Here is a 20,692-nt window from a genome sequence, read left to right on the forward strand (position 1 = left end):
TCTCTACTTGGGTTAATGGTGGAGTGTGAATGTACTGACAAAAGCCAGCATAAGGAGGTGTGTAGTCCAGCTACTCCTACCAAGAGTCTGCAGTAGCCTTTGGATGCCAGTTGCACAATTCTATAGCCTACATTTAGGTTATGAGTGTGGATTTATCCCTTCAACCATATTGCTCCTCTGCGCAAAGCCCTTTTACTCAGGGTTTGTACCTGAGACCAGGATTGGGCTTATTGTTTCAGCTCATGTATTATTCACAATCAAATTTAAAATGCCATTTAACTGGACATTACTCAAATAGTACTTACCAATACTGGGATAACCAGGTGTCGATGGGTCTCCTCCATTGTTTAGAGAAACCATGAATGCTTTATCACTAAGATTTTGAGTCTTTGGTAAATCGCAAGGATCAACATAAAGAAGAACGCCTCCAAACCCCGCCTCTTCTAACAGAGAAAGCTGAGGAAACAGAGAAACAAAGGTGACTATTAACAAAACGCTTTGACACCACAATACAGTAACTTCTACATTCAAAAAAGAAGAAAAGAAAAACAAAGTAATTTAACTCTGTTTCCCTACATTTACCTAAAAGACATTTTCCAAGCATAACAGCAAAAATAAGCTCTCATTTAAACATAAATTATACAGCACATGAAATGAATTGATCTGACAATATCAACCTAAAGTCCATCTAAATTTTGCAAAGTATTGTGTTGTAACTACATCAGTTAGGCCCCGATTCAGAAAGGTATGAAAGTACACGGCTCACCTTAAGCACACGAGCAGTCATTTAGAAGTTAGTCAAATGCTGATGCACATAGCTTAATTGGGGCCTTGTCAATTATATGTCCTATTTTAAATAACTGGAGTAGATAAAATAATCCCTTCATTTTTAAAATTAGATTTCATTGTTGCTTATATTTTAAGAGGTTTATACTATGTGCACTTAGGAGTGATATATAAACTGACAGTTAATATTGAAAACTTGGGGGGTGGGGAATGCTGGTTCAGAAAAATAAAATGTTGCTCATACTTTTTTAGTCTCTCCAAAGTACTGTAGCATGATGCAACATGCAGCAAATTTCAAGCTTTCATTTAAAGGGGGGGAAATGTCTTCCAGTGGCCAATATGTAGGCATTGTAATGTAAACAGATTTGTTTCTGCCCAGATAAATCAGGCCTCCACTAAAACTGTCTCTATTAATTTACTCTAGAAATTCAGATTCTAGATTCCTTCAGTAGCACTAAATCAATAATGGGCTGTTAAAAATGTAACAAGGAGCTCCTCTATAATCCAGCACGTCATCAGGTGACACAGTCCCATCTGTTGGTGCATTGGGTGGCTGGTTGAGGAATGATCCTACTTGGATTTTTGAAAAAGAAGGGCAACCTGACTTCTGGCAACAGCACCAAGTGGATATCTGAAGTGGGTGAGGGGCGCGGGTTCAGCTAATCAGTGTGAGGCCTCAGAAGTGGACCACAGCTACAAGCTCCATCCCAATACCTGCTCTGCAAATAGGAAGATTGACATGCCTCTCTATAAGATGGGGTTTACTGGGTTGTTTTTCTGACAGGTGAAATGGCAGATGACGGAAAGAGGAAACTACCCTGGGAAAAGTCATGGGAGCATATCAGTAGAGCTGGTCAGAAAAAAAGTTGACAAAACAGATCGTCTTTGGAATTTGCAAATTCATTGAAATCAAAACAGTCTGCAGAGATGGTTCAATTTCAGTTAAATTTGTCTAGAAACAAGACAACTTTGGAAACCTGCCTTCTTTCCTGCCAGCTCACCAGCTGCACTGCTGAGGACCCTGGACTTACAGGATCCACAGCTTGGGGTCAGCCAGCCAGTTGAACTATCCTGGCGCTAGGAATGCCAGGGTTCTCAGAGTCTGTAGCTTCAAGGCAGCTATCCATGCAGATGGTCTCTGATCTGGGGACCCTCAGGCTTTCCCTTTTACAGAGAATTATGAAATGTTGGGATTTTGTTTTGAACTGGAATAAAAATCAAATTTCAACATATTGAAATTCTCCAGGAAACGTAGTTATCTTTCCCCACACAGCCCTGTATATCAGCAATGGACCGATCAACCTGTACTATGTCTGAGGCCACTCCAGCATTTGAGAAGTGTGTCACCAAAGCTGGTGTTGCACTCTTAATCACAAGGCTCAGCTTTTCAAAGAGAACCCTGTTTATTCTGGAAACTCAAAACTTCTGCTCTAAGAGCTTCTTGCAGATAGAGACCTTCTCGGTGCCCAGCTACAGGCCAGCCTCCATTCCATGCATCTGATGAAGTGGATTCTAGCCCAAGAAAGCTTATGTTCAAATACATTTGTTAGTCTGTAAGGTGCCACAAGGACTCCTTGTTGTTTTTTACATACACTGAACACTCTACTCTGAATTAGCTCACTCAGTGTACCCCCATCCCATTCTTAAAAGTGCAACCCCCATTTCTCTTATTAACAAAAATATATACAATAGATAAATGTTCAAAATTATTACTCAATATGCACAATTTGGATCTATTTCTAAAACATCTGTTCCAGGGACCTCACACTGGCCCTTTGTGTTTTGGCCTCAGGATGGAAAATGTTTTTAGTGCCCACTGAGTAAAAACAAAACACAAACAAAAAACAGCTGAGCAATTTGGTGACTACCCTGATTACCCACCTCTAAGGCGAGCCCTGCATTCTAACTGCACATTGTCAATGACCTTTTGAGTGGCTATTACAAGATGTCAGGAGTAACTGCAAATATATTAGCTTTCTGGACCGCAACATCCTGTTTTAGGCTTTGTTACTGAAACCTTATAGTATGGTAACTTTTCTCCATCTTGTGGTTCACTGTCTGTTTCCCTATGCTTTTTCTTTTTTTCCCTTTCGCTTCTCTCTGGGTACATTTATTTATTTTATTTTTTGGCTTTTTGCTTTGTTAAATGTTGGACTTTAGCACAGTTGTTTGTGGCGTGGCTTTATTATTTCTACGGTATTACACTCTGTCTTTGGCTCAAGCTTCAAAACTATCTTTGCTTTTATTTAAAGATGGGAAAATCCAGTGTGCACTCTTAGCTACAGCATACTGCTGTATTTTAATGACCTTCTTTCCAAGTACTAAGCTTGCAATGATATAAGGTCCTTAGTCCTTGTTTCCAAACCAGGGGTCAAATTCAGATGTTGTGTAAAAAGTGCAACTCTACTGTAGTTTGTGTAACATCATAGTCCATCCTACAAATCTTACTCAAATAAGTCACCTGTGGAAGACAGGAGGACTATCTGCTTGAGTAAAGACAACTCATATGAGTAAGAGTTTGCAGAATCAGGTTTTAAAGGAGTACAATAGGTGGTTTTTAAAGGGTTAACATGAGTGAGAGTCCTAAAATGTCATGCATGAGCAACATGCATGAAAGTGGCACGTCAGTTAGCTATTGCAATGTTCTGCCTCCTGTTTTTACTTCCATCTTCAGACAGACATCCAGATAATAAATGGTGTGGGGAATCATTGAGAAGAGAAAGAAGCAGCGTTAAAAGCCAAGTTGTTTGACAGTGTGTTTAAAATCACAATTGCCTCTTTTCCTCAGTGCCCATAGTCTTCTCCAGTTTCATCTTTTCCTTCATCTCTCCATTTATTATAATAAATAATAACAGAAACAGAAAAGGCAGTAAACATGTACAAAGTCATTTCATTTATTTCAAACATATTTTAAAAACTTTACATTTTAAAAAATATTTTTCCAATATTAAATTCTTCTGTTTCATTAAGAAAGGCTACATAAGTCATAGTCACACAATGCAACAGCTGCTGCTGCTGCCATGGTTACAGAGAAGAGGATGTTGTGTAAGTGACATTATTGGAGGGGTGAGGGGGGGGTCTTTCTGAACCAGAAAATGAAACTTTTCATTTAGAAAATGTCAAAACAAGATGTTTCAACAATTTCAAAAACATTTTCTTTTCATTTTTTTTTTCAGTTTGGGAGATTATGGAAACCAACCCTTTCCTGCAAACAGTTCCTGTTTCCATGACTCAAGACTTTCTGACAAAAACAGAAAACCTGGACCTTTAATTTGGGATCTTTCAGTGTTGCCCTAATTGCTGGGAGAGGAGTTGGGCTAACACTGAGAGCTCTTGAAAATCCCACTTTTAGGCCTTAATCGTCTTGCCCCAATCATACAGTAAGTCAGTGGCAGAATTCAGAATAAAACCCAGGAGTTCTTACTCCCAAGCCCGGATTTTCACTGGCAAGTTGGCAACAGCGCATAGTTAAGAGAATAAATGGCTGTTGATGCAATAAAGGCCTAACATTTTATAAAGGTGTTTGGAGAGTGAGAAAGCTGATCCATGAACAGGGAAGTGTTGGGAAAAGTTTTGGTTTGGGGGGTTGTGTTTGTTTGGTTTTTTTTTTTTTGCAGGGGGGAGAGAGGGGCAGGTTTTATTGTGGGATAACTGCTGGCTTTTAATGGAATTGTCTCTAAATTTTGTCAAAGGAGTTTAGGATAACAGATGCACACCTTTTTGAATGTGGTATAGTGGCTTTGTCACAATTCTCAGGATCCTGATGAATTGTACAGATACTGAAAAACCCTCTCTCCCCCTGCCCCATTTCCCCAAATAGGGGGCTCGGTGATACAAATAAGTCAAATAGTCCACTTGGGTTTGAAGGGGAGGGGCTCTTGCCTTCCACTCCCCTAATCCCTTTAGTATGGCCTCAGATTTCCTAACCCCAAACAGGGTAGAGGGTAGTGGTACCAACTGTCTAACAGCTAGCATTGTGGCTTGGCAAACCTGTCCTCCCAGCCACTATACCTGGGTATTGTGTCCTTGTAGGCAGGGGACAGAGTGGGAGAGGGCGCTGGTGAATGGCCTCCCTGAGAGCAGTTCTCCTGAAGGCTTCCAGGATTCTTCCTTGGGAGCTGTGGAGACACTATCTGGTCTTTCTCTGTGCTGCACAGCAACTACTGGGAACTGCCTGCTTTTATATCCTTATTCCATTCCTGATATGATGGACAGGGTCAGAGGGGCAGGGCCAGCCTTGCCCACAGCAGCTCTATAACCCCTCTATCGCTGGTTTATACCCCCCATCACAGGATTTATACCCCCCATCACAGGCATGTTCTAAACTGAACTAAATAAAACCACAATGGGCACCTGACCTCTGGTCACTTTAGTTCACTCTCAATCACACATTATATTAAGATTCCACTTAGAAGTGATTTATAAAGGGTTAATATGTTATAAGCATGTCACTGTCAAGAGTAGCATGGATGAGCACATCAGTAGAAGATGTTATGTTTTGACTGTTGTGCACGATAACAATTGATAAACCATTTATCAGAAGAGCTATTGATCATCACTGACTCTTAATAACCTAATTATAAATCGAACCTTAATATAAAGTGTGACCAGACTCATGCCAGCCCCAAATCTGCAACAGACTGTTCATGACCATGTCTTTGTGTCCATCTGAATCCCCTCTGAAGTTAGCAGGGCTCTGTACATACAGTCAGTTGCAATTTCAAGGCCTCAGTTTGTCTGTCCTCCTCCCTGTCCACTGCTCCCCTTGCCACCTTATGTCTTGATTCCCGTCTCCCCTGCAATTTCTATGCTCTACAGCAACGGTTCTCAAACTTTAGCAACCCGAGGATCCCCATTTTGATTTAAAATTTTTCATGGACCCCCAAGCCAGCTTCTAATTTTCCCTGGGGGTGCTTAACCCCACTCAGCCCAAGGCCCTACTGCCACTCCCACCTCTTCTCGCCCCTGCTCCACCCCTGCCCCTCCTCTTCCCGCCTCTTTCTGCCCCCTCCGCCAAGCATGTCCCATCCCCGCTCCTCCCCCTCCCTCCCAGTGCCTCCTGCCCACTGCAGAAAGAGCTGTTCAGCAGCATGCAGGAGGCACTGAGAGGGAGGAGGACGAGTTGATCAGTGGGGCTGGTGGCCCCAGACATGACTTGCAGACCCCCTGGAGCACCCTCCCAGACTCCCAGGTGTCCACAGACCCCTGTTTGAGAACCGCTGCTCTACAGGATAAATATCAGAAGCAACCCTTTTGTTATTGTTAAATATTTTGTATTTCCAATGGAAGAATTTTTCATGTGATACAGTACACAAGATACATATTCAAGCACTGCATATTAATTTACAATCTTATATAGCAGATTTCTGGCGTCAAAGAAGATGGCATTTTTCTAGAAAATGGCTAGCACAAACCTTACACCTCAAACACTAATTTAATTTTAAAAATCCAACAAACTAACTTTTAAGTGCATTTCACAGTTTATAAATGCTGAGAAGGGTCTTTCATCACTGTGATCATTCAGACTGCTGTTCTGGGGAAAAAAAACAAGACCTCTTGCCTATGTAATTATTTTAGTACTACTTAGTACTGCTGGCGTACTCGAAAGAATCTCACCACATACAATTATGAGTACGGACACGCTTAAATGTAGGAAGGTAAGATTATTTTATTTATTATTTATATTGCACTAGTGCCCAGAAACTCCAGTTCTGGAACAGGGCTCCACAACACAGAACAAAACAAAAAAAAAATCCCTGCCCCAAACAGTTCACGCTGCTGCACTCACCACTTCTCACATTCTGTAAAGAATGGGTATGACTTCATAGCAGACTTAACTTGAGTTATCTTCACTTGAGGTAACTCCTCTCACGATAGCCTAGCTCCAAGGAGAATGGCCTCATTGGAAAATGAGTCTCAAGTTCAACCAAAAGGTTGTGTTAGCAATTGACAAGCTTTGTCAATTCAATCTGTGGCCTATAGCACCTGACAGGCAAGCCAACTCAAGTGAAAAGCACCACCACACTCAGGTTAAGTGTTTGTGTGCGTGTGTGGGGACTTGAATTAGGAGCAACACTTAATTCTGCAGTGAAGACAAGCCCATGTATCATGAAGCAAGGACATGACAAAAAATGTCCACCACGGGAGACCATGTGTTGTGAAACATGAAAGGGTGGAGATATGAATGGGAAAGCAAAGAAGAGGATACAAAGATAATTACCAGTAAGTTATTTTATCTTGTAGAGTTTCTTTTCTTCCGCAATCCTACAACACATCAGAGACTAGGGGCGAAAATCAGAAGTGATGCTTAAGGTAATGTAAATTAGACCCTTCACACTAACTTAGACTCCCTTGAACTCAGATTGTGTAAGGCCCAGTTATACCACATCTATCAATGGGTGAGGGAGACCAAAGTTGGTTTAGCTTGTACACCAAGGAGTTGAAATAAGGGTGTAAATGTAAGTACTCCTTACTCTGATTTAATGTACACTTTCTCACACCATCTTCCACCTTCCTTCCTACAGCTGCAACTTTCCCTCTTCCAGCCTGAAGATTTGGGGAGTGGGAGTAAATAAATAGCCAAGGACGAGTGGCCAAAGTCTTAGAAAACCCTGGTGACTGCCCCAGGATACCTGGAGAGGATGCATGGAATCAGATTCTCCCCCAACAGGAGTCTTGACTTGGCTCTCAGATCTGATCTGACACTCTCATCTGTCTTTCTTCTAATCCTTTTTCTGTCATCTTTATTCCCTTTTTCCTCTTCTTTCCTTTGCTGTCTCTAGGAGAGTGGCTAAGGAAAAATGAGGCCGGGGCAAAGCGAAGTGTTGGCTCTTATCTATCTTCATGAGTGACCCCTATTTTTACCTGCTTGCCTCTCGAAAGGTGGAAACATGCCATACACCGGCCCTGATCCTCCATTGCCCTGTACCTTGTGCAGTCATGTACGCTGGCACAGAGTGAGTGCAAAGTGAGTGGAACATGCTTCCAGTGTTGCACAAGGTGCAGGACAGTGGAGAATCAGATCCTAAGTCTCTGACTCACTGTACGATAAGGGAAGACATGACACTCAGCTGTACAATTTTACTAAACGTAAGAGGGTACCCATTCAAGTAAGAGATCACTTTTACTACTCAATCTCAGCTACAACACAAATCAAGTGACATTTTTCTTTTTCTTACTGGGTCATATTCCACTCTCAGTTACATTATGCAAACCCACCGTGTGTGATCACAATATAATGACTATAAAATAACTATGGTACATTTTCTAGCAGCAGATTAGTGTTCAATTTTTTTCATTTTATCTGGGTTATTATATATTTTAATTATTAATATACTGCCAGGGTCATTTAAAACAGCTTATATTTCCTAAAGGGCATTTAGCACAGCATGCTATCTTATGCTGAAATTGCCTTCAAATACAGGACCCTGTCTCCATTAAACATTCATATTAGCCATATGCTACTATTTTGTATTACCAAAAATGTATAGTTAATATAAATCCAAGCCCTTTTTACACAGAAAATGTGCCTGTGTGTCTTTAGATCCTGATTTTCATTTATATTAAGGCCCCTTTACACCACTCGACAAGTGTAAAGAGGCCTAATAGTGAGTGGAGAAGTATAACAATGATCAATGTGTGGAAAAAATATGCCTATTACTGGTAAAGTACCCTCATACTGAGATAAGTCATTTTATTTAGCAAATGTAATAAAAGCAAGTTATTTTTAATTAAACTCAATTTTAAAAGTCCTAAGTGTGGAGCTTTTTAATCATCTTGGGGCATTTCAGGCTCTGTGGGTCCAAGTTTCCACCTTTCACCTAATGTAGTCATTACTATAAAATTCAATATTCAAATATATTTAAAAAAACAATCCAAATATTTTGAAAATGATTTTCTGGGTTGGTTTGTTTGGGTTTTTGTTTTTGTTTTCATTTCTCTCAAAGTTTGTGAAAACACTTCCATCCAATCATAGGATTTACCTTTGACAGATTGGGTTTAGTTTTTTATTGGCCTTATTAAGGGAGCATTGGCCTTATTAAGGGAGCATCTTAACGATGTAGGAATGAGTCATCTCTGTATAATGTTTGATAAATTGTTAAAGCAAAAAGCTGCTTCCCAAGCCCCTCCTACGTTTTTCAATGAGAAAAGCAGTAGTGCGTGTAGTAATACGAGCACATCAAACTTACAAGAACTTAACCCCGGAGCTTATAGTTAAATAGTCCCACTGAAGTCAATGAGACTAGTCATTTGTTTACAATTAAGCATGTGCATAAGTGTTTGCAGGATCAGGACCTAGCATTAGAATTACACTTCTATGCAACATGGCTAGGTGGCATTGGTCATAATAAATAACCTGACTCAGTTTGAACGGGTGCATTTTGTAAGTCCACAGTGCAATGGGCAATAGGAGTTGTTCATTAATGAATCAGAGGTCCTACTTTACTAGCTGGACAGGTTACAAGTTGTTAGTGAATTATTCTTTCCTGTTCAAGTCCCAATTAAACTAATAAGGCCTTGCAAGCAATTCCCTTCTATTTTACTAATTGGCAATGCCTAACACCATCAATTGGGAGGATAACACCATTTCAACTGTTCGAGAACCTCATGGATAGCCTGCTTTTTAATTTCTAAAGGAAATTTCTCAGGGAGAAAAATAAAACTTTGCACAGTGCAGATTTAATTGGATGCTACCACCCTCTTATTCATTTGCTATAAAACAGTGCACCCGTGAGCTGCTATAGGGTCACAGTTGAGACTAGAGGGAAAAGATGTACGCACATCTACATTTTTATATAAATCTTCTAGCCCACGTTTTTAACAAATAAGGTAGCAAAGGTCCATTTTAGCTCTGATCTAATTTTTGAACACTACATTGAATGTTTAATCGTGCTGCTACATTTCCCATCACAGATGTCTGGGGGAAGAGTTCAAGAGAATTGTTTGGTTAAATAGTATCCCAGGAGGCTTATACATTCACTGATCCACCCCAAGGTGTCGTGTTAAGATAGTATAGTAGACGGGTGACATATCCAGTTTAATGCCTGAGTGCTCTGGGATGATGAAAAGAATATATCTTTGCTATACAGCTCAAACACTGTCCTTGTCTAATGAATGACACTACAGCTACATTGAACAAACAAGAGTGGGAAAAGGACCCAGGTGCTTAAAACTGCAAGTAGCTGGAAATGTGGGTAACTGATCTTATAAATGACAGGTTGTTCCCCACAAAAGTTTAACAAGGTGGAAAATGTACTAAATTTGAAGTAAACGACATTGTTCTTGGCAAGTTTCAGAGTAGCAGCCGTGTTAGTCTGCATTCGCAAAAAGAAAAGGAGGACTTGTGGCACCTTAGAGACGAACCAATTTATTTGAGCATAAGCTTTCGTGAGCTACAGCTCACTTCATCGGATGCATTCAGTGGAAAATACAGTGGGGAGATATATATACATAGAGAACATGAAACAATGGGTGTTACCATACACACTGTAACCAGAGTGATCACTTAAATTATTCTTGGCATAATTCTGAACAGTACTATACAACTTAATAAAACACAGTCAGAAATTTGTTGGTACTACTTACCACGCCAAAGCATCATGACAAAATGTTCAACCTTTGATGAATTTATCGTCATAAGGACGACAGTTAGAAATGTATAAATTCACAGATGATAAGGCCAGAAGGGATCAGTGTCATTATCCAGTCTGATCTCCTGCATAGCACAGGCCATAGAACTTCCCTGACTCAATCCCTGTTTGAACTACAGTATATTTTTTCAAAAAAAAAATCCAGTAATAGAGAACCCATGTAGGTGCTTATAGACTGTAATCTAGTCACCCCTTAACCATCTATTTTTTTTAAGATGAACAGACTTAGCTCCTAGAATATATCACTCAAAGGCATGGTTTCCGATCTTTTAAACTCCAATTCTGTCTTGAACTGTGGACACCAGAACTAGATGGTATTCCAGCAGAGGTTGCACCAGTGCCAAATACAGAAGTAATATAACCCCTCTACTCCTACTTGAGATTCCCCTGTTTATATATCCACTGTGGTCACATTAATCCTTTTGGCCACAGCGTTGCACTGGGAGCTCATGTGCAGACTAGCAGCACTGTGGATCTATCACAGCATCAAGCATGGGAAAGCAGCCTGCATGGGATAGCTGCTCACTCTCCAGCAAAGGTGGGTGAGAAGTGAGCAGAGTTTTGACAACTGAGCCTACACAGAGGAGGAAGCAAGAGGATACCAGGGACCAAACTCTAATTCTCAGTCACAGTTCAGTCCATGGCCTGCTCCTGGGTGCTGTTCCCTGGGATCCTTGCATAATATTTCTCCCCTGGTTTTACCCTGGCAGGGCTTTTTGTTTTGTTTGTTTGTTTCTCCTCCCCCAATCTCTAAACTCATTAGATACCAAAAAGCAATTTGGCCCATTCCTGCAATCCTTATACAGGCAAAACTCCTAAGGTCACACTTGCAAGGACACAATACCAAGCTTATACAGAATTAAATATTTTGTCCCATATTTTTACTGTCTGTTCTTGTCGTGATTGCAGTTGTATAAAATAAAAGTAATTTGTTACACAACAGCAGTTTTTAAAAATGGAAATTTTTACAATAGAATACTTGGATGTTTAAATATAAACCAGTTATACTGCCAGTTCCCTGCACTAGATTTCAGGAAGTTTTAATACAAACGGAGTGCATATTTTATTGCCAGAACTTGCTTACCAGTGCTAAGAAATCCACAATGTTCAATTCTAATTAAAATTGAAATTGAACTACAATTCCCCGGAAACAAGGGCTGGTTGGACTCAATACGCTTTACTTAATTTATTTCAGAAACCAAATAATTGAATTGCTTACAATCCAGAAAAAAATGCTTACATTATTTGATGAGTGTATGGCACAAAATCTTTTACACTGCTATTGCATTCCTCAGTCTCCATGAAATACTATATATTTTAAGTAACCATGTAGTGGAGCACTGTGCGTGTAATAAATATCATTAAACATTTCAACAAGCAAACAAAGGAAACATTCCAAAACTCTGATAGCATTTCCTTGTAAATAATGAATGCATTATTCCGCCTGCTGTTTATAACTCAGTTTTAGACTATTTATTTCCAATATTTTCTCTCTCTACTGAGTGAGCACACAACGCTGGCAGGCCAAATGCCAGCTCTGGTCCAGGCTGCAGGCATTAGCTAAGAACTGGCAGACTCATAGCTGGAGACCAGACCAGTTCACGTGTATATTAGTTTTGCTCAAAACAGGTATTAGTCTTATAAGAAACTATGAAATGTTTGTAAATTGATGCATGCATTAAACTTGTAATGTGGGTATTTCATGCTATAAGAAAATATGTAGGTTTTGCTTTATAACTTTGAAAATGTTTTCTCTGAACTTGTGAACCCAGGCATGGGAATTAGAGACTCTAAACTGAGACAGACATCCCCAAGGATAACCCCTGGGTCTTCTCTGAAAGGCACTTTGAATTGACAGATCACTCACTACAACTTTGTCATTATTGGGATTAGATGATAACTCATTTGTGCGCCAGTGTTTGCTTGCTTTAATCTGAAAATAACTCTCTTATTTCTCTTTCCTAGTTAATAAACCTTTAGATAGTTTATTACAGGGTTGGCTACAGGTGATGTCTTTGGTGTGAGATCTAGGGTACCAACTGATCTTGTGTAAGGGACTGGTCTCTTGGGACTAGAAGCAACTTAATTTTTGTGTGTGTGATTTTTGGTGTAAGTGCCCATTTATCACCAAGTCCAGTTTGTCTGGGTGACAAGATAGACAGGACAGTCTAAGGAGGCTGTCTGTGACTCCATGGTAAGATTGTTGTAATGATCCAGGATTTCACATTTGTTATTGGCTTGGGGAAATCTAATTACAGAACACACCACCAATTTGGGGTGTCTGCCCTGTTTTTGACAGTTAGGCACGCACTGTCATGAGCCATTCCAAACAGTGTGACCAACACAACAGACAAACAAAGATACATAAGGAGATACTTATAACCCTGGTGAAATATATATTTAAAAAAAATCTGGGGAGGCCTTATCTATGTTTTACGGCCTCTATCAATCCATAACTATCAATCCATAACTTCCAGTGGAAGTGGTGCAGACACGCCTAATGGCAGTTTCAGGAGGCGCTGGGCCGTGTGTGAGTTGCTGGCACAAGGAACATGCCAAGGGCTTTCTCGGGGGAATGGAGGCATGGCCTCAATACTGCTAGACTGTGACAGCACTGAAGAGGCCTTGGGCAGATGGGCACAAGTTAGAAAAAATACCAGGACAACACCATCCAATTTTACCCAAGGCCTTCAATACCTGCAGTGATGAACTGCACTGGTCATGAAGTTTGTCACACTACAAACCTCAACGACAGATTGTGATGCTGTATGATTGAATATGACCATTTTTAATCATTGTTGCTAGCACTGTTATACAACTTCAACAAATCTCGTACAAAGTATGTCATGTAAGGTGTCAATGGAAAAGTTATTATTTGCTAAATGTGATTTATCCTGTTTATATGCTTACAAAATATATTTATCTTTGTTATCAGAAGTTATGAATATTGGCCATGGACTTGTATCTTATACATGTATTGTTTGCTGAGTAACACCCCCTTGGTTGAATTTACATTAAGGCCAGAGAGCTATGGACACTTAGCTCTCACAATTGGCCATAGAAGAAACGCATCCTGCACAGTAAGCCTTCCTGTGGACACCTCAGCAAGAATATGGAGATGGCTGCCCTGTGAGTCATCAAACCATGTAACGATATGTGATATGCTCATGAAACAGTAAGTTTCCACAAACAGGGGCTATGAGCTTTGTTTGAGACGGTAAATTTCCAAGCAGATGGCAGAGGATATAAAAACCCTACGTTATCTCCATTTTGCCTCATTCTTGCCCCGAGTCTCTGGACTGTGGCTTTACAACAAAAAGCATTTTGAAGTATGGACTGAGGACTTTCCAATCTTTTGGAAGTTACCAGAGAGATTTTGCAAGCCAGCAGTCTATTTAATCACTGTTATAAATCTGATATACGAACTTTGCAATTATTTGTATGTACGATATATTAACCGTTAATTCTCTTTTTCTTTTCTTTGATTAACCCTTTAGTTTTAGTTGCCCATGGATTGGCATCAGCATGATTATAGGGTAAGATCTGGGTTATATACTGACCTGGCTAAGTGGTTGATCTCTTGGGATTAGAAGATATTTGATTAAATTGATTTTCAGAGCGCTGTGTCTGGGTGGTGAGTCAAGGGCTGGAATACCTAAGGAGACTGTATTTTTGACTTCTTGTTAACCAGTGTGTTGAGACAGAAGTTTTCTTTTGCTACTGGTTTGGTATAATCTAATGAGAGAATAATCACCAGTCTGAGGTGAGTCTGCCCAATTTCTCAGCAATTTGTCCTGAATTTGGCATCCTCAGCTGTGACCCACTGAGGCATGATGACACAGATTCTCTCCCCTCGCCAGGGTAGGGCAACAGCACTGTCTTCTTTGGGGCTTCTAGCTCTGCTGCTGGTTTTAACCCTCCCAGTTTGTACATTAAGCCAGGAGCATTGGCCTGCTAAACCCAGGGTTGTGAGTTCAATCCTTGAGGGGGCCATTTAGGGATCTGGGGCAAAAAAAAATTGGGGATTGGCCCTGCTTTGAGCAGGGGGTTGGACTAGATGATCTCCTGAGGTCCCTTCCAACTCTGATAGTCTATGAGTCTAAGACAAAGACTAAGAAATGTTGCTATCTGCTGCACAGAGCATGTGTAAGGGGAAGGCTTCTCATGCATTTTGTGTTCCCTCTTGTGCATTCACAGTCTAGCCTCACATGCTGAAGGATGAAGTTCACTGTGTAAAGGTATGCTCCAAATATGATAAAGAGACCTATATTCAAAGCAAATTCCTCCTGAAAATAAGATACACTGGTTTGATAGTTTATTTACACATTTATGTAGCAAATCTATGTAACTAGAATTGGAAAAAATGTCTTCAATTAAAAATGGTTCTTTTTTCCAAAATCAACATTTTCAGGTTATTTTAAAAGAAGTTTCAGGTTAAAAAAACTGAAAAGCACCCTAATCTTTTTATTGCAGTTTTCAGAAGCCAGAAACAATATACAAAATTGTGTTTTTCGATAAAACAATAAAAACTCTCAACATTTCCATGAAAAGTTTTGAAAACATTTTTCATTTCTTTCAAAAATTGTCATGGAAATTCTTATCATTATCCAAGCAACTGTGAATATGAGTGAGGGAAAACCCCTTCTAAATAAGACTTTTATGGCTCTTCTGAAGTACAGTATTTGCATACGGCAATGTTTTGAAATTTAGCAAACTGGAAGAATTTAATCATAATCCAGGGTAAATTAAAGGGCAATGGCATGTGGGGAGATTGGATCCCCTCACAGCAGCCTGGCCATGTCCCTAGCCCCAAATGAGATGAAGTTTCCAGCAGTGGAGCGTCTGATCTTGAAGCTGCTGACCATACACCCTGTGAGTGGCAATGAATTTTAGCTTTGCTACTGAAACAGTATATAAAGATTGCTAAAGGGGAGTCTATTTCATAAAGCTATCAACAGTGTTCCATCAATACAGGAATTACACCCATGTGTCCTTTTATCTTAGTTGGAAAAATGGAATTTTCCAAAAAGATACATACATTGTGTGTCTGCTGGTAGCGGTGGTATGAGTAGGAGAGAGGGGATCAGTTGCTTAATGTTGAGAACACAAACATTTCCAGTGTATCTACATGGTTCTACAACTGCATAGGCACTTCAGATCCAGAACTCTCAGGGATAACATTTGTTTCCAGATTCTGTTCTAATCTACAAGGTTCTTATACTATGTCCATCACCACGGTATCTGAGCAGCCAAATTCATTTCAAAGGCTCTATAGTGTCTCAATACAAGTGTCCTAAAAAGAGGTCTTCCACCATTCTCCATGCTGTTTGTCTGGCAGCTGAATAAAAAAAAAAATATTCTTTAGTTTTGAACTGAAGCTGCTTTGTTTTTCCTTGCCAAAACAAAAAACTAAAGGAGAAAAAAAAGAAAAAAAAAACAAAACAAAAAACACTGGGATTGATAAACAACTGTTTCATTTTGGGATTTTTGTTTTGTTTAACTACAGGTGGTTTTGATCCAAAATATTTTTTTAATGGGGTGGGGGGGTGGAGTGGGGAAGAAGCTAGTTACTTTGATTTTGGTCTTGGATAGTTTTTCTATCCTTTTTTTAAAAAAAAAAAAAAGACAGCTATATCTCAAAAGGAAATGCCATTTTGAAATGAAAAGAATTTTCAAATGGATGAAACAAACTGTCATGACTTAAAAAAAAAAGTAAAAAATCTTTTCCAGCCAAAACGTTTGCTGAATTCCATCTGAATTTGTGAATGGGTTTGGTGCCCTGAATTTTTTTTTTTTTTTTTTTTTTGCTTAAAAAAATTGCCCAGCTTAATAATTAGGAAGCAATTTTAATAATTACCCTATATTTTCGCTTTCTTAACTTCATCCCATTTCACTTAGTTATGTCACTTTTATCTCCAGCCTTATCTCAGGGTCAGTATCCTCAGGTTCTTCTCTCTCAGCCACAGAAGAGCATACCCCCCACTCCCTCCCTTGTCCTAGCCAGGAACAGACTGGCTAAGCCCCAGCAGCTACTTTTATCTGAGCCTGCTGGGCTCTGATTGGCTGCTTATGTGAGGCCTCTCTAGGAGGACCCACCTTTGCTGCTCCTTTCCTGTCACTTCATTGCTTCCCTGGGCAGAGTGTAGTGGAACTTCAGGGCCTCCTATAGAGAGCCACAAAGGCAAGGAACACGCCCAGTCACATAATCTTCAATGAAAGTCAACAGCTGCAGTCAGTAACTGCTTTAGTTAAACCTTTCAGAAATGTGGATTCAGTTGTGAAAGCTAAAAGAGGTGAAAAACCCTTCTAGCTGTAATCTCTGGCCCACAAATGCCCTCCACCCTTGCACACAACTCTTATTGATAGATAATGGGCAGTACATGGCCTTATGGGTTTGGCCATGATATATTTGCACCAGTGTATATGCTTACAGAGATCACTATCAAAATATTTAAGACAAAAAGCAGGGTCACAAAAGGGACCTCATAAATACAAACAACAGACTCTTCTTAATAAGCTGATGTCTTGTCTCATGTGAAGGTGACCACCTTGGCACCTACTGAAGTATTCTGGGTTTAGGAAAATGTTTGGAAGATTTTTCGGTGTTTATAAGTCTTGATATTTCTTCAAAAAATTGTTTTCTACTGACCATATCAATAATAATGAAACAGTGAGTCACAAGAAGTCATCAATACATGTTAAATGAGGACCACAACCGCATTTGCTCCAACCCCTCAGACAGAGACAAACACCTACAAGATCTCTGTCAAGCTTTCTTACAACTACAATACCCACCTGCAGAAGTAAAGAAACAGATTGATAGAGCCAGAAGAGTTCCCAGAAGTTACCTACTACAGGACAGGCCTAACAAAGAAAATAACAGAACGCCACTAGCGGTCACCTTCAGCCCCCAACTAAAACCCCTCCAACGCATTATTAAGGATCTACAACCTATCCTAAAGGATGACCCAACACTCTCACAAGTCTTGGGAGACAGGCCAGTCCTTGCCTACAGACAGCCCCGCAACCTGAAGCAAATACTCACCAACAACCACATACCACACAACAGAACCACTAACCCAGGAACTTATCCTTGCAACAAAGCCCGTTGCCAATTGTGCCCACATATCTATTCAGGGGACACCATCACAGGGCCTAATAACATCAGCCACACTATCAGAGGCTCGTTCACCTGCACATCCACCAATGTGATATATGCCATCATGTGCCAGCAATGCCCCTCTGCCATGTACATTGGTCAAACTGGACAGTCTCTACGTAAAAGAATAAATGGACACAAATCAGATGTCAAGAATTATAACATTCATAAACCAGTCGGAGAACACTTCAATCTCTCTGGTCACGCAATCACAGACATGAAGCTCGCTATCTTAAAACAAAAAAACTTCAAATCCAGACTCCAGCGAGAAACTGCTGAATTGGAATTCATTTGCAAATTGGATACTATTAATTTAGGCTTAAATAGAGACTGGGAGTGGCTAAGTCATTATGCAAGGTAGCCTGTTTCCTCTTGTTTTTTCCTACCCCCCCCCCCCCCAGATGTTCTGGTTTAACTTGGATTTAAACTTGGAGAGTGGTCAGTTTAGATGAGCTATTACCAGCAGGAGAGTGAGTTTGTGTGTGTATGGGGGTGGGGGGGATGTGAGAAAACCTGGATTTATGCAGGAAATAGCCCGACTTGATTATGTAAAGAGTTGTCACTTTGGATGGGCTAGCACCAGCAGGAGAGTGAATTTGTGTGGGGGGATGGAGGGTGAGAAAACCTGGATTTGTGCTGGAAATGGCCCACCTGATGATCACTTTAGATAAGCTATTACCAGCAGGACAGTGGGGTGGGAGGAGGTATTGTTTCATGATCTCTGTGTGTATATAAAGTCTGCTGCAGTTTCCACGGTAAACATCTGATGAAGTGAGCTGTAGCTCACGAAAGCTCATGCTCAAATAAATTGGTTAGTCTCTAAGGTGCTACAAGTACTCCTTTTCTTTTTACCTTTACTTATGTAACCCACTATTGAGTGTGTATTACAGGCCTTGCTCTATCCAATCCACACAGGATGTGAGTTGCTACAGAGACTTGGTTTTTTAGCTCAAGTTGTAACAGCTCATACTTTTAGCTCTGGAGGCCCCCAGTTCAATCACCAGTGTATCAGCCAAGATGACGGTCATCACACTCATGTTTTAGTAATACCTTACTCTGTGAATAGTCCCATTGACTAAAGTACTACTCAGTGTGCATAAGGGACAACAACTGGACTTAAATAAGTAATAGTAAATATAAGTTTAACAGAACACTATGTTTATGTGTAGTTTAGGATCCTGCATCCCAAATTAATGCCAGTCAATGTGGGTTTACGGAAAATAGATCCTGTCAAACTAACTTGATATCTTTTTTTTAATGAGACTACAGATTTGGTTGATAAAGGTAATAGCATTTATGTAATATACTTAGATTTCAGTAAGACATTTGACATTTCGATTAAAAACCCCGAGAATGATATAAGCTTAACATGGACCATATTAAATGGTTAAAACTAGCTAACTGACAGGCCTCAAAATATAATTGTAAACAAGGAATCATCATTGAGCTGGTGTGTTTCTAAGGGGCATCCCACAGGGATTGGTTCTTTGCTGTATGCTATTTAAAATTTTTATCAATGACGTGGAAGAAAACAGAATATTATCACTGATAAAGTTTGCAGATGACACCAAAATGAGGAGAGTGGTAAATAATGAAGAGGAGGTCACTGACAGGGCAATATAGATAGCTTGGTAAGATGGGCACAAGCAAATATGCATTTTAATATGGCTAAATGTGGATGGTATACATCGAGGAACAAAGAATGTAGTCCATATTATGGGATGGGGGCTCTATGCTAGGAAGTAGTGACTGAAAAAAGATTCGCAAAAAGAAAAGGAGTACTTGTGGCACCTTAGAGACTAACCAATTTATTTGAGCATGAGCTTTCGTGAGCTACAGCTCAATTGGTTAGTCTCTAAGGTGCCACAAGTACTCCTTTTCTTTTTGCGAATACAGACTAACACGGCTGTTACTCTGAAACCTGAAAAAAGATTGAGGATAGTGCTGATGATCCACTGAACTTAAGTTCCCAGTATGATCCTAGGGTTAAATGGGCTAATGATATCCTTGGATGCCTAAACAGGGGAATCTCAAATAGGAGTAAAGTGGTTATTTTAAACTCTGGATTTGACACTACTGTGACTACTACTGAATACTGTGTCCAGTTCTGGTGCCCACAATTCATGAAGGAGGTTGATAAACTGGAGAGGAGAGCAACTAGAGTGATTAAAGAATTAGAAAATATGTCTCATAATGATAGACACAAGGAAGTTCAATCTATTTAGCTTAAAAGGGAAGGTTAAGGAGTGACTTGATTACAAGTCTATAAGTACCGACATAGGGAACAAATATTTGATAATGGGCTCTTCAATCTTTCAGAGAAAGGTATAACATGATGTAATGGCTGGAAGTTGAAGCTAGACAACAAGGGCAGCAAAAATTATTAGGGGTATGGAACGGCTTCTGTATGAGGAGAGATTAATAAGACTGGGACTTTTCAGCTTGGAAAAGAGACAGCTAAGGGGAGATATGATTGAGGTCTATAAAATCATGACTGGTGTAGAGAAAGTAGATAAGGCAGTGTTGTTTACTACTTCTCATAAAACACAACAACTAGGGGTCACTAAATGAAATTAATAGGCAACAGGGTTAAAACAAATAAAAGGACGTATTTTTTCACACATCACACAGTCAACCTATGGAACTCCTTGTCAGAGGATGTTGTGCAGGCCAAGACCATAACAGGGTTCAAAAAAGAACTAGATAATTTCATGGAGGATAGGTCCATCAATGGTTATTAGGCAGGATGGGCAGGAATGGTGTCCCTAGCCTCTGTTTGCCAGAAGCTGGGAATGAGCGACAGGGGATGGATCACTTGATGATTACTTGTTCTGTTCATTCAGTCTGGGACACTTGGTACTGGCCACTGTCGGAAGACAGGATACTGGGCTCGATGGATCTTTGGTCTGACCCAGTAGGGCCATTCTTATGTTCTTATATTCTAGACACATTCAGATTGGAAAAAAGGCATATATTTTTAATGGAGAGGGTAATTAATTTTTGGAACAATTTACTAAGGGTTGCAGTGGATTGTCCATCACCAACAATTTTTAAATCAAGATATGTTGTGGGAATTATTTTGTGGAAGTTCTATGGC

The 20,692-nt window shown here is 40.0% G+C and overlaps 1 protein-coding gene across 3 annotated transcripts in view; it reads right to left on the minus strand.

Annotated features, from left to right (window-relative positions):
- Window positions 1–20,692, minus strand: part of NAALADL2 (N-acetylated alpha-linked acidic dipeptidase like 2) — a 935,367-nt gene that overhangs the window by 355,109 nt on the left and 559,566 nt on the right. For all 3 annotated transcript variants that reach the window (XR_012669850.1, XM_075132103.1, XM_048862820.2), the window contains one exon: window positions 306–456. Coding sequence is in view for 2 of the 3 variants with exons in the window: in XM_075132103.1 (XP_074988204.1) it covers window positions 306–456 (151 nt within the window). In the remaining variant the exon portion in view is untranslated. The remainder of the gene's footprint in view (window positions 1–305; window positions 457–20,692) is intronic.

The sequence above is a fragment of the Caretta caretta genome, chromosome 9 (assembly GCF_965140235.1).
Source record: "Caretta caretta isolate rCarCar2 chromosome 9, rCarCar1.hap1, whole genome shotgun sequence".
NCBI lineage: Eukaryota > Metazoa > Chordata > Testudines > Cheloniidae > Caretta > Caretta caretta.